The sequence below is a fragment of the Xenopus tropicalis genome, chromosome 4, assembly GCF_000004195.4.
Source record: "Xenopus tropicalis strain Nigerian chromosome 4, UCB_Xtro_10.0, whole genome shotgun sequence".
NCBI lineage: Eukaryota > Metazoa > Chordata > Amphibia > Anura > Pipidae > Xenopus > Xenopus tropicalis.
The window spans coordinates 85,141,130-85,155,865 of record NC_030680.2 but is presented as its reverse complement, the minus strand read 5'-3'; the positions used below and the strand labels follow the sequence as shown (position 1 = coordinate 85,155,865).

At 37.6% G+C, this 14,736-nt stretch overlaps 1 protein-coding gene across 11 annotated transcripts in view; it reads right to left on the bottom strand.

Moving 5' to 3' along the window:
* Nucleotides 1-2,917: 2,917 nt before the first annotated feature.
* itgb3bp (integrin subunit beta 3 binding protein) overlaps nt 2,918-14,736 on the bottom strand; it is a 58,205-nt gene continuing 46,386 nt past the window's right edge. For 4 of the 11 annotated variants that reach the window (XM_031900886.1, XM_031900887.1, XM_031900889.1 and 1 more), the window contains 4 exons: nt 13,986-14,079; nt 6,559-7,372; nt 4,078-4,222; nt 2,918-3,775 (listed from right to left, as the gene is read on the bottom strand). In XM_031900886.1, coding sequence (XP_031756746.1) covers nt 7,332-7,372; nt 13,986-14,079 — 135 coding nt within the window. In that variant the 3' untranslated portion in view covers nt 2,918-3,775; nt 4,078-4,222; nt 6,559-7,331. Of the gene's footprint in view, nt 3,776-4,077; nt 4,223-6,558; nt 7,373-11,036; nt 12,755-13,985; nt 14,080-14,736 lie in introns of those variants that run through there. The other 7 variants (XM_031900888.1, XM_031900891.1, XM_031900892.1 and 4 more) reach the window with 3 other exon arrangements.

Genomic DNA, 14,736 nt, shown 5'->3' with positions numbered 1-14,736 from the left:
CCTCGCTACGCCACTGGCTCCGTCCCTCTAATCTAAAAGGGTGACCTCTGGTGCGTTAATCGTTTTTATGGGAAAAAAGAACATCCCCTATCTGCCTATAATCCCCTCTAATGTACTTGTACAGAGTAATCATGTCCCCTCGCAAGCGCCTCTTTTCCAGAGAAAACAACCCCAACCTCGACAGTCTCACCTCATAGCTTAAATCTTCCATCCCCTTAACCAGTTTAGTTGCACGTCTCTGCACTTTCTCCAGCTCATTAATATCCTTCTTAAGGACTGGAGCCCAAAACTGCACTGCATACTCAAGGTGAGGCCTTACCAGGGACCTATAAAGGGGCAAAATTATGTTTTCATCCCTTGAGTCAATGCCCTTTTTATACAAGACAGCACTGTATTTGCTTTAGTAGCCACTGAATGACACTGCCTGGAATTAGACAACTTGTTAACTACAAAAACCCCCAGATCCTACTCAAATAAGGATTTCCCCAACACACTACCATTTATTGTGTAACTTGCATTGATGTTATTTCTACCAAAGTGCTTTGCACTTGACCACATTGAACCTCATTTTCCAGTTTGCTGCCCAGTTTTCTAATTTTGTCAAATCGCTCTGCAAAGCGGCAGCATCCTGCATGGAACTTATAGTTTTGCACAATTTAGTTCCTTCAGCAATAATAGATATAGTACTTTCTATGCCCACCTCCAGGTCATTAATAAACAAGTTAAAAAGCAAAGGACCCAGGACTGACCCCTGCAGTACTCCACTAACAACACTGGCCCAATTGGAAAATGTTCCATTTACCACCATTCCTTTGTATCCTTCAGCCAGTTTTCTATCCAATAACAAATATTATATTCTAGGCCAAATGTATTTACAATCAATTTTAGATTTTGCCTTGTTTACAGAAAAAATAGCAGAAAACATACATATTTTAAAGTTAAAACAACAGGCAAAAAGTATGTTCAGTAAAAGCCCTATTCATTTAACTAATGTTTTTTTAAATTTTAGTTTTAGTAAAGGTTATTTTGTATCCAATCCACACAACCTCACATGCCAGCAAAACTCTACTAGAATAAAGTGGGGTTCTCTGAATGGCCCCTGTGCACCTCAAGATGTCATTGACTACTTAAGCCAATTGCTAATTGAAAAAGTAATACTTTGTGAACTGTCCGTTGTGAAATATGGAGAACTGTATCATCCTGTAACAAGGTGGCAATTTTCAATAAAAACAAATGGGCTTTCAAATTGAATATATCATATGCCAATTGTTATGCCTTTCCAGCAAAGATTAAATAGCATGAATTTACACATGTAACATGTGCATGATTGAACTTATCAAAAGGAGTAGCGATCAGGGGACAAGGACTAAAGCAAACAATACTGAACTACTTAGCCACCAAAACCAAACTGTGGGCAGTTTTAGTTGAAGATTTAAAAACAGCTCATAGAAAATGTCTTTATGGATTCTACTGCAAAAAAGACATGAAATAACAATCACTGCTTTAAAGGATAACTAATACCTAATGTCTAGAAATTTTGTATTTTACATTTTACCTTCTTGTAAGAACTCCAAGGTTCAGCAGCCCAATAACAATAATGATACAGGCTTACCATATTGGATTTTGTTAGGTTATCGTTACTGTACATACAAAGGGTTCTCTGCTGTTGGGAAGCTAAGCTTGGAGGAGGTCAGAAATCATCAAAATAACAGCAAAAAGTGAGGTTACATTGGTCGTAGAAGCTGATGCTACAGGGTTGGTTATTAATCAATTGTAATGCAGAATGTACTGGTCTCTATGCTTCCATGTAATGGAAATCTAAATTAATTACCGGTACTAATAAGCCTTGTAATAGGAATTTCATACTGTGCATATATATGTGGCATATTGTGTATCAGTCCCTAAGCTCAGGTGACTGACAGCAACCCAGAGTATTTGCTGTGAATCAGCTAAAATATGGGGATTTACTGGGGGCTTCTTCGAAAGCTCAGATTTTTACTGGGGCTGAGGTGGCCTTGGGCTGGTACAAAAATCCATAAGGTGTGACATTGATAGCCTAATAAGTTACTGAGTTTCAGATTTTATTTCAATTGCTTTTTAATGGTGAAGTAAGTAGAAACTTGGACAGAGAAGAAGTTGTCTACTTGGATTTTATACAGTGGCACATTGTTGCTTTCTCAGCTAAGGGCTGCTGGTCTTGGTAATGTTGTTTGTACATCAATAAAAAACTTGCTGGCAATGTTAATTCTTTATATCGAGTAGGATTTGTAGTGGGGAGCCTTAGGGTTCTGTATTGGGTCCAGTTCTACTAAGTTTATTTATTAATGACATTAAGGCATTCTTGGCCTTGTAAGCAATGTATCTGTGTTTGGAGATGACACAACCCTTTTCAGGTTACTTAATTCCACCCAGGATGTGGCATCTTTGCAGGGGGTTCTGGACAAGTTGGAAATCTGGGGAGTTAAGCGACAGATGAGATTTAGGGGGGCATTTGCTAACCCACAACTTTTATGGGTCACAATTTATGATACATACAGGGGCAGATCCAAATCGGCAGCTGAAATCTGCCCATGCGTGGCCACATTTAGAGTGTTATTCCATTGCCAATTATTAGGTCAGTTGCAGCCCAAGGTAAATAAGTAAGCCCTGATGTCTCTACAGAATAACATCTATGCTCATTAGGAGTCAGGGTTTACTTATGGTGAAACAGTGGAAGAGGTTCTAGTGGGAAGTGTAAATGGAAACTGATCTTTCAGTGTAATTAATTAGCCTTCTGAGTGACCCTAGTTCTAAAGCTGGGATAACCTTAGCACCTAGGATGACAGAGTGACTTAGGGAAACAAACTGCTTACCCTGCATGTTGGCCATTCATTCTAGAAAACAACATATTATTATTATAAGGAACAGGAATGAAATCTGAATGTAGCAATGTTCTTTATTTCTGAAAAGATGATTCAAGCTTAATGAAACATAAAAAGCCTTTTTATTGCCGGCTGTTAAACTTTGTAAAATCTTTAACCTTTGTGCTTGATCTGCAAGGTCAAGTATGGAACTTGGTCAGTAAAGTACAGTATCTGAAAGCTGAGACTCTAGTTAGTATAACTGTGGCTTCGCTCTCTGAATGTCCCCATATTGCATTGCAGGGCAGCCTGCAAACACTAATTAACAGAGCAAGACTTTACGGGAAATAGGTTTCTGCGCTAGAAGAAGAGGCCAGTGACCAGTAGGGGAAGCAATGCATATTTACATGGTTATTCCATAACACTAATACCAATTTTTTTGGCTGAATTATTTTTATGTTAAATATGTGCAACCTGAGAAAATCATCTTTTTATCATTTACATTCTGTAAAGCAAACTGTGTATTTGGCATGAATTCAAAATCAGCTATGTTACATAGCACCCCGTTTCCATTTATCAATAATATTGTATCATAAAGGTTAGTAGGAAGATTCTGCAAAACACAGGATATCAAGTCCTATATCCATAAAATGTGTTATTTACATTGAGATTATCTGCTTGAGTACAGTGTAAAGTTTAAATTAGATGCAAGAAACTATATCTAGGCGTGCACCTGCCCAGTGCTTGGAGGCATCCATAACTGGTATTTGCTGGGCAGATTGATTTACAAGCATTTCTTCTTTCCTTTTAAGATGATCGAGGCAGATGCAATTTTATGTCCAAGCCAAAGACACTTTTCCTTTCAGATGTTTGATATTAAATGTTTCCTACCACAAGAAATCAAAATTTGAAGGAACGCGTGTCCAACTGTATGCCTATAAAGTAAACGCACAACAAGCATTAAAAACATACAGTTACAAAGCACTCGTCAACTAAAATAAAGTTTAACTGTAACATATTATACATGCAGGGAGTCATGGAGTGTCAAGACAAAGCTTTGAGATGGACCAGATGCTTATTTGTATAATTTTAATAACACTAGACCAGTCAATGGTAGCCCTTATTGTATGCTACTGTTTAATGGATACTGTGTTACTATATATATATATATATATATATATATATCCATGATAATCTAAATATTTCAATAGCCATGTGTACACAAACCCTTACTTACCCACTTCTGTGAAATGCACAGAAACATCACCAAAATCTTCCAAAGCAGCCTAGCAGGGAGCACAATTGGGGGGTGGGTCAGGGACATGGCCACGAGGGGGGACAGACAGAGCCCAGATACACCCAGATCACAGGTTGGCATATCTCTATACGAAAGATATATTATTGAAGAATGGTCAGTTGTGCCTGTAATGTGCAACATGGCATCCTTTTAATTGTGGTGTGTAGTTAGATATTGTAATAAGCCTACTATATTCTGGGTGCCAGGCTACCCTCTTGTCCCAAGCAATGGTATGGCCTTAGGAGAGAGCCAGAAGGGACCTGTCACATAGACTTTATACTCCTTTCTCTCTTGTGGGTCTGAGATCAGGGACAGTTTTTGAGCATGTAAACAAGAGCAGCTGAAGGTTTATCATTGAAATCTGTGTGGGAATTACTATAGGCTGGGAGGGATTAAATATAATGCAGGGGGTTAAAGGCTCTTAGCCAATGATAGATTATAACTGGCAGATTTAAGACACAACAAGGAGTTGGAGGGTTATATAGTATATAATGATATAGTAATGAGTGTTTGCTTTTAGAATATCTAGCTGCAGTAGATGGGAAAACACTTGCTGATGGGCAAAAAGTAAGGACAGTGATGACACAGCATGATAATATGATTTTATTTATATAAATTTATATTCTGCACAGCTTGTGTATTAGTCTGCCCAACTTCTGTGTTGGCTGTGTTAACGTCTGCCCAACTTCAGCAGCTACCAACATAGCTAGGTGCCTTGAACACCCAGTGTTTCTCTTCTGTAGATATCATACCTGCTCAAAATAGTTTCTTCTAGATCCCTGCATTGCCATGGTCTTTCTGAAGTACCAACTATGCTAATTAAGGTTGGGTGCATGCTCAATACAGAAAGGTATGAGGCTGCCTGGGTACCTTGCCTAGGCTGGAACAGAGGATACTTCAGAAAGGGACAAAACATGATTGTGTGGTGTGCTAGAAGAAAGTATCAAAGGTTGGTATCATTTTTATGAAAGAGGTGTGACTGCCCTGGTGAGACCTTTATCAATCTCCTCTTTGGCAACACATTGATACCTTCTAGTATATTAATTTAATAATAAGTAATTTTTAAAATTATTTGTGCTGTGCACAAAGGGCAAATCATTAGATGTACATATCCTTATGTGGCTGTTGCATAGCATTGTAAGATGCCTTGCCCACCAATATTACTTGATGGGCTGTAAAAAGCATGGACAAAAGGCATGGAACCCAAAAGATATAAATAGGCCACTCACAGCAATCAATGAGTGCTATTGCAGAAGGTAAGGAGAGGCTGAATAAGTGCACACAGAAGCTAAAGCTTAGGATAGCCCCCCCAAACTACAGTGCACAGTTTCAGACTGGATCTGACTGACCTGCTCCTTCAATAATGCTTATTATGAATCACAGTTGCATTCCAGTGATGCTCATGTCAAACATTTATCTACCTGTGCCCAATCCTAACCTGACTGAACCCAACAGGTTTTCCTGCCCCTTTTCTGAGACTATCAGAGGGGCAGGTAGGGTAAGCAGTAGTTTAGCTTTTTTATTTTTAGATTTTAGATACAATGTATTTATACCACCAATATCATTTTGAGAGGGAAAATACTAGTGAGATTTTGCATTTATGTCAGTGGGAGGCAGTAGGCCATTTTGTTTGCCTTCCAGTTGGTTTTAAAGTGCCCTGCATGCTATCAACCTGATTTTTTTTTTAAAGTAAGGATATTAAAAACAAAAAAGGATCCCAGGAGTACAGTGCATTCATTGTGTAGAGTGCAAAACTGTGCCAAAAATTCACCAAAAGACAAAAAAAAAAGGCCCATTCACTTCAATGCATTTGGAGTGAGAAAAACACCCATTGATTTGAATTCATCTGGAGTGAAAAAAAAACTTGAGAAAAAACACCCATTTATTTTAATGCATTTGAAGTTAGAAAAAAAGTTGTGCAGTAGCTGCAAAAAAAAGCCTATTCACTTCCCATTGCCAATGCATTTCACTCATCATTAGCTGCTGTAAATATTCTCAGTACCACTAGATTATGACCATTATATATTTCAACATACACATTCTGATATGTATGTATGTGTGTGTGTAGGTACATCTGATCCACATCACCTGACTATATATAAAACCAGGACGTTCATCTTATAGATCTCCAGCTATTATTAAGCTACAATTACCAGCAGCAAAGCAAAAGAAATGAAGCCAATGTGCATTATGATGAGTGCTATGGATGAGAGCACAAGCCAGGCACTATACAAGAGCTGATAATATTGACTGAACAGCAGGGACCCTTGTGGCACAACAGATAGCATTTCGTGCCTGCTACACTTCCAGCTGCTGTTATGCCCACAAAGTCGCTTCTGGAAATATTCCCAATAAAACAAACCTATTCATTTAGGCAGCAATTAATTGAAATGAATAAAGCACTTGTTGTGGATTCTTTACCAACGTCGAAGCAGCTTCATCAAAGCGCCAACCTGTAATGCCTCCGATCCTATTTTCTGTTGCATTAGCAGATCTTAGAGGGAAAAGAACATAAAAAGTCTCGGGTAATATAAAACCAATCTTCGTCTAACTGTGCCAGAATAATTTTTTTCCACTTCAACCACAGTTAAAAATCCTCAGTCTATTCATTACAGGCTTTTATAGTATTTTTATTTAATAAAACCTATTAAGGCTACCATACAAATCTCTTTACTTATGCCTTTATCTTTTAACTGATCAATTTTTATACTGCTGACAGCCCATCTCTACCATTTGCTCATTTAAAAATTCATAGTACATAAGATGTGTCTCTGGAGGAAATGTCTATAAAATTTGTTACAGCTGGCAAATGTGTACGAGTCAGTGATAGCACATGACTAAATGCTTCACAGAAAATAAAATTTGTTTCTGTAGTAAGCAGAACTGTTTAAATGTTATTTATTTTTATGTTTCAAAGGAAATATATTGTGAAGTGCTGCATTGATTTAATACGCATCAATGTCTGTGTACACGGTATAGAAGGAAAATTTATGAAACCTTTGCACAACTCCTTTAATTGAATTTTCCAAATCTCTCACCACACACAAATAATCGATATCTTCTGCAGTGAAAACCAGTCAGAATTATTACCGTCTTTCTTTTCAATTTTGTTGTCATCAGCACATACAAAGCACCTGGATATTTGTAATATCTGGATAGCTGGATATTTATATCTCCTCAGCATAAGAATGCCATTAGAAGCCGGAAGTACAGTCGGGGGGGGGTTGCTTTTCATCTGTAAAATGATAGGGGGAGTTAATGATCACTTCTAAAACTAAATATTAAACTTTCCATTTCAGATGGAAAATACACTTGCTGCATTAAGCACTGCAAAACAGTGCAGTTTACTAATATGTATCAGTTTGTTCTCCCAAGCATCATTTTAGTAACAATATGTTCAACTGACGCACGCCCCAAACACAGGGATTTTTTATGCAATATCATCTGCCTGTGTGGCAGAATTATTTGCTATGGGACATGGCCATCCTGTAATTTGAAGCTTTCTGGATAATGGGTTTCCACATAAGGGATACTATACCTGTACTTTTATACAGTACCAACATATTCTGCATTGTTTGTACAAAAATTGTACATTATTGACATCAGTCCCTGCTCCCAGTGCCGGGCACAGCCAGCCGGGCGCCCTAGGCAGCCGACTTGTTTGTGCATTCATTCCTGTGCACTGACATGGTGGGAGGGGGCGTGCAATGATCCTGGACATTACTTGATATACACTATGTTTAGTTTTATCAGGAGCCAATTAACCTGCCTGTATGTTTTTGAAATTTTGGAGGAAACCAACCAGAAAAAAAATCCATGCAGAACATACAAACCCCTTGGAGATAGTACCATGGCTGGAATCAGCCACTGTATCAGCCTTGTTTGTGACTTATTCTGTTAATACCTGCCAGTAAATTAGATTCCCCCAAACTACAGACCATGTGTTTCAAGCATTTATTATGGGCCAGCCAGCCAAGCAGAGATTGTAACCCATCTATTGTCAGAGGTACACGTTCCATCATTCCTCAAAAACAGTTGCAAGATGAACATCCAGGAACTTAATAGTCTAGAAACACAGTGCAGCTTCACTTGCACAGAATATCATCATATTTGCTTAAAGTCGGCCACCAATTTAATATTTTAGACGCTGAATCTTGCATATCAACTACCCCACCAAATATTTTCTTTTTATCATTCGCTCATTGACTGTTGCTATCCTTTTCTATTGGTGGAAGTGATGGTCATTGGGAAGCTGTAAACATTTTTAGGCTTTTCTGTTTTTCTTGAATTAGGTGCAGTATCAGTTCATGTAAACTGCACTATCTGTATCCACAGTAACAGTCATTCATTTATATTGGGGCTGTTTAGTTACTTAATTTTTGTTAAAAATAAGCCTGTCTTTTATTGCAGAGTTTTACTGAAATACAGGAGAACATATTACAATTATGCTTAGTTTGGGGGTGTCTAGGAAAGTGGCACTGCGCTATAGTCTATATAAATACATCCCAATCCAAAAAGAATGCCTCAGCAGAGAAAATCAATGTTAAAACTCCCATTCATGAAGTTCATGTGAGATGGGAAAGCCAGTGCAGGTGCTATAATTAATGATCCCCCATCTGCTGAAAAGGGGAGTGGCTGTGTGAGCACTCTGCCCAGGAAGCAGGAAGTGCGAGACTGAGTATGTGCATTTAATAAGATAAGGGTAAATCTTGCTCTGTCTGTGTAAGACAGCGTTCTGATGATTAATTTCTTAGCATCGTATACATAAGGAATAGGATACATTGGTAAAAAAGATGTGAGTTGAAGAACGACCGCACATTTGGGGGGGTGGATTTCATTGTTCAGTGGGTTTGCAATGCAGTCAGTCAATGTTTTCCTGTAAAGAAATATTATGCATGCAAATTCACTTTTGCCATATTTGTGGACCTGCTTATACCTGCAAAACATATGAATCAACTAAAGATAACAACAGAGAATTGGCCAGGAGAGGGGAAACTAGCCCAAAATATGTTTCTACGCTATTTTCTCCAATCATGGGGAAAGGTGATCTTGAATTGTAATAAATCAGCCCCTTAGCTGAACTATATGCAAGGACTGGTGGCACTTCATTGGAGAAGGCAAGCCTGGACTGGGATTTAAAATAGGCCCTGGCATTCCAAGTACACAGGGGCCCTAACAGCCCCCACCAACACACTAAACAATGACTATGGAATCTAACAGCAGCCCCTCTGGTATTTGCCAGAACCCACAGATTGCCAGTCCGGGCCTGGAAGGAGGTATGACATTAAAGGGTGGACGGGTAACGTTTACTAACTGCAATGATGTACATATGGCTTCAGAAAGGGCTAAAGAATGCCCGCGCATAAAAATCACTTTGCTTACTTGAGCTGTTCTGGTATGGGTCTTAATAAGCATTGTGGTTGTGGAATGTTGTATTAACACCTTAAGTTTGCAGCAGGGCAATGCTATTGCTACAATTTATCAAATTACTTGTTAGCAGCTTGTTAACAAAAGAAGAATGTCAGCTCCAAAAAGCACAAGGAGATTATCACAAGATGTTACTTTTTAAAATTCAGCCTACAGCCATGAAGGGTCTAGAGTCTAAATAGCACTCAAACCAGTGACTCTTAGCTTCTCTATGTAGGTATACTATACCTAATAGCTAATGTGCTAATCAATGGAGGGCTAACAGAGCAATAAGTACTAGCTCAGATCTTAATAATCAGTCGGTCTAATCTTTTGGCAGCGGCATGATAGCTTTCGTTCTGTCCAAAAATATTTTGTTTACAGTAAATGTTGGTCATGGGCAGACAATGATTCTGTATGTTACTGCTTACACAAGCAAATGATATACTGACCTGAGAATAATGCTGCCCATTCATGCAGTGATGTTCCCTATTAAGTTGTTTTAAGAAGTTGTTGTTCGTATAAAGTAAATAAATTTCATGCCTAGCCATGTGATGATAATGTGACATCCAGACTCTATCAAGCCACAGAATGGTCATGGGTTTCAAGTCTTAGGCAGAACTAATTAAAAGTAACCATGAAAAAAACCACATCCAAAACTAACTGCATGCGGACTGAATACTATCATGATTTTCTCATTACTTTATATTTTTAAAGATCTGACCATCTTCTTACCATCACAAACTATAGACTATAAACCGACCTGTTTGGTAAGTACGAAACAGGTAAATTGAACCCATGCCCCAGCTAAGCCCTGCAGTGCTATAGTACTTATTAGAGCTGGACTGCTGGAATGCTCATGAAGTGTTAAAGTGAAGCTTAAATTGGTTCCCAAGCATTGCTTATTGTCAAAGAGGACAGGAGACATAAATTGTCTGCTGCTTCTTGAAAATATTGCAAGCTGAAATAAATATTGAATTTTGTGTTAAAGTGCTGGAATCAACAGAAGTTCCAGCTACTTCCAAATTCCCTTTCCATAAGTTTTCTACGGCAAGGCTGCTGCTGTTGCTGACAATGGTTCCTGGTACTAAATACTGCCTTCCGTGGCTTCTTTGAGCAAGGTTAAGCCTATCGCTAGTCATGATGAATGCTATGCACTTGTCTCTGGAGCAAGATATAACTCCATCTAAACTGCTGTTAAATCATGATTCCCTTACTGTTCAGTGAAACTCCTGTGATGCGCATTCACTTTGGAGCCCAGTGAAAAGCATTCTCTAGAGGTGGCAAGTGTGCGCAGTAAATAGCAGGCCCCTGCATCACAATAGGGAACTTCCACAGTAGGGGGCAAAGGAAAAGTTGGTGTCAAGTATAAACACCTTAAAGGAAGAGCGCACAACAGGGGGGAAAGCTGACCTAAACCTGTTAGAACAGAACACATTATCATTATTAATGCTAGGACTTTGTAAGGCTTTTTTTCACATAAAGATACAATAAATGGTAATTAAGCTTTATTTATAAACTCACTATACAAATGAGACAGCTCAAAAACAAATCAAGAAGAAAGAATGCAAATATTAATGTTTAGTGATATGGGAAACGCATACATGAACACAACATATGAATTTAAACTGCAGCCTGGTTGCTAGGCGCCTGTGGCACTAGCAACTAGTAAGTCAATTGTCAATTGTAACGCAAGATTGTATTATTTATTTTTATTGTTAATCCTTCTCCTTAGGTAGTTTCATATTTATCTTACAGTCTGCTACCAGTGACCACAGAACTCATATAGCAGCTTAAATGTTTCAGAAAATAGGCTTGCTTAAATAATGGAAAATAAAAAACTAAAAGCAAACTGTCATGTGACACCACTGTCTGCACTAATGATCCCCAAACAGTGGCTCATAAGACACATGTTGCTCCCAGTAACTACAAAGCAGTTGCTTGTTTATAATAACTACCCTGGAGGTAACACTTGAAAGCACAAAAGTGTGCACATGGGGCTAATAAACAGCCAATGACAGTCCTTATTTGGCAGCATCCTGAAACATTCTTCCCAAGACTTTCTATATTTGTTACTCAAAACTATAAGTTTGGGGACTGCTGGTCTATACCATTGCAAAATTTGATTTAAGGAAATAGTTCTGTCAATGTCCATAAAAAGAAGAAAGCTGCAGGCTTGTCTTTGGTTGGGGGGGGGGTTGATAGAGAGGTGGTGTACCACAAGAGACTCCTTTGTGCAAGAGAGGAGCCATATTCCACATTTCATGTTCACGTGACAAATTCTCTGCTTATTTTGTAGTAACAATCTTATGATCATGGGATGCCAAATTTGCAGCCTTCCACCTATTCATTTTGCTGATGTGCCTGGGTGTATTTTGAGTAAAACTCTTTCTGTGCTTCCAAAATTTGCCTCCAAGCCAGAAATGTAAAAATGGGCACCTACTTTGAGGTTGGGGATCACTGCATTAAGATTTGCCTTCATACTTATACTAGTATATTTAAATATATGTCCTATTAAAATGGGCTGTTCTTTTAGTATATTATAGAATGTCCTGTTCTTAGAAACTTTTCAATTGGTCTTCATTTTTATAGTATTTGTTTTCTTCTTCTACAACTTCTTTTTACCTGTAAATTGGGGATTACCAATCCCAGCAGTCAAAAAACAATTTCTATGGGAAGCTTTGTTACTTTTTACTGCTTATCTTTCTTATCAGGCTTTCTCCTATTCATATTTTAGTCTCTCATTTAATCCGCTACCGGGTTGCTAGGGTAAACTGGATGCTAGCAACCAGAAATTTGCTGAAATTACTAAACCAGAAAGCCTCTACAAATAAGCTAGATCATAAAAAACCCCACAAAAAATACCCAGATGCAAAAGTCTTAATGTAGAAACTTTTCACATTCTGTTTTGGAAAACATTTTTGATATAAAAGCCTTCAGGGCTACTATCACTACTGGAAATTTGTCACGTTTAAAGCATCTATTTTCATATTCTAAATATCATGTTCAAATGTTCTTTTAAAAGTAATAGACCACTTTAGTGAAGAAGGTTTATCAGTTTCAACATTTGTTCTTTTGCTTCTCAAAAATTTGAAGTACAGTTGCCATAAGAAGCATTCTTTTTCCATCCTGAACATGTTAGTGGTGATATTTTCTTCTTTTACCTTTTTTTGGGTTTATTGCAACATCTTCATTTTTCTTGCTTCTGAAACTATACACATAAGCATAATTAAAAGCCTACATTAGCTTAGTTAATGGAATAATCAGCAATAATGGCCTAGAAAATTAAACTACACTATTAACAGACAGTTACCTGCCAAAACAAAGGAACTATGTCAGTAAATGAGACGAAAATACTGAAAGCAAGTTTTCCATATGTCTTTGCAATTATTTGAATAAATACCATCCCATTAGGCATAATGCTGTTGGACAGACCTAGATGCCCTATTGCCTGGCTACCATGGCTAGAGGAAGAGACTTTGTCATTTTAAGGGAGGGCTGACTGTTGGGGTAAGTTTGGAAGAAGGTACAGAATCCAAGAGTATTTAAAAAGAGCTCCCTGAAATATTCTCTTTCCGGCTAAAGATCTCTTGCATACATGAGGCTGGATTTTCTCATTTACTTACAACTTACTTATTAGTTTGCTAAGCTGGAACACTAGCTATTAAAAAGGTAGAAAGTAACATTTTATAATCGTTTTATTGTTGTAAGCATCTGCTGCCATCTTCACATAAATGTGGCACAAGAGATCTCCTAGAAAGTCTTCTGATGCCCTCCACACAGACTGAACTTTGTACAAAACTTGGTAGAAGCAGAATCCATAGTTATAGCTGTCCCTTTGCCCTTGTGATGGTTCATCAGGTATAGAGGTCAGACATCTGATATAACTTAGCAGAATGGTATTCTAGCAACTGTTTGTTGACAACTTTAAGCACAGGGTAGTTGTGGGCACAAGCAGTGTTATTTGCTTGCCTTATTATGGTCTGAGGAGATACCTTCAAGGAAGCTGGTGGTACATTGTACTGCTTTAGATAACACAAATAAGTTTAAATGTGCAGCAGAGACCTGGGTCATCTCTAAATTTCATGGGATACATACACACACCCAATACAGGTGTGAACTACCTTTTTTGTAATAATTGAAAATAAAGGCTTGTTGTAAAAGGGGTGTTTAAAATCTGGAGTATTTTAGTTTAGTACGTAGTGTTCAAATAGGAGTTTTGGAATTTGGTGCCAGGAACAGAAAGCAATACAGAGCGTATACACATAGTACACTAAGAACGGCAAACAGGATTTAACAAAAAATAGTGAATGTTTTGCATATGCTCTCTGTCTGGCATATTATATATATATATATATATATATATATATATATATATATATATATAAACACTAGTGCGCCATAAAAGTACGGCAAACAAACAATTGCAACATGTTGCTTACTGAGAAATTTTGCTCTCTGCATTTCAGTTTTCAAATCACTTGATGATTCACTGAACCCAAAAAGAATTTCAAGCTCTCTGCTGCCCTCCAAAGTCTGAAACAAAAATGTAATAAAACATGTAAATACCAATGCAAAACAACATAATATTACAGTATAAATCTCACTGTTATCATTGTATTTTTTTTAATGTTTAAAGCAACAGTTGATTAATGTAATAAGTACATTAAATACAGAAAACTGGTTACATAGAATGTTTAAGTCTGCATCATATATAAATCATATAATTGTCCCACTCTATGGAAAAAGCTGAACATTACAGTTAGAGGGTATTGTAGAAAAAAAATACACACAACTAAGCAGGGAGGTACCAGCCTATGAAAAATATGACAGGATATAAATAGTTAAGACCACAATATGGTGTTTAACTAGATATTGTATAGTGTTTTGGCAAATATGTGATCTATAAACATCTACAACATAGTAACTATAAACCCATATAGTTCACAATATAAGTATCTGGTGTGTGTGCATATCAGTTTGGCACTATTAAGATAAGCTTCCATTATCTTCCAATACTGGCATGTTTTACAAATTAAAAATTGTTTTCCTTGATATTGAGATTTATTTATAAACACTGGGCAAATCTGCACATGGGCAGTAACCCATAGCAATCAGTGGTTTGATTTTTTATTAGCCAGCAGCAGGTTGAACACAGAAAGCAATCATCTCATTGGTTGCCATAAGTTACTG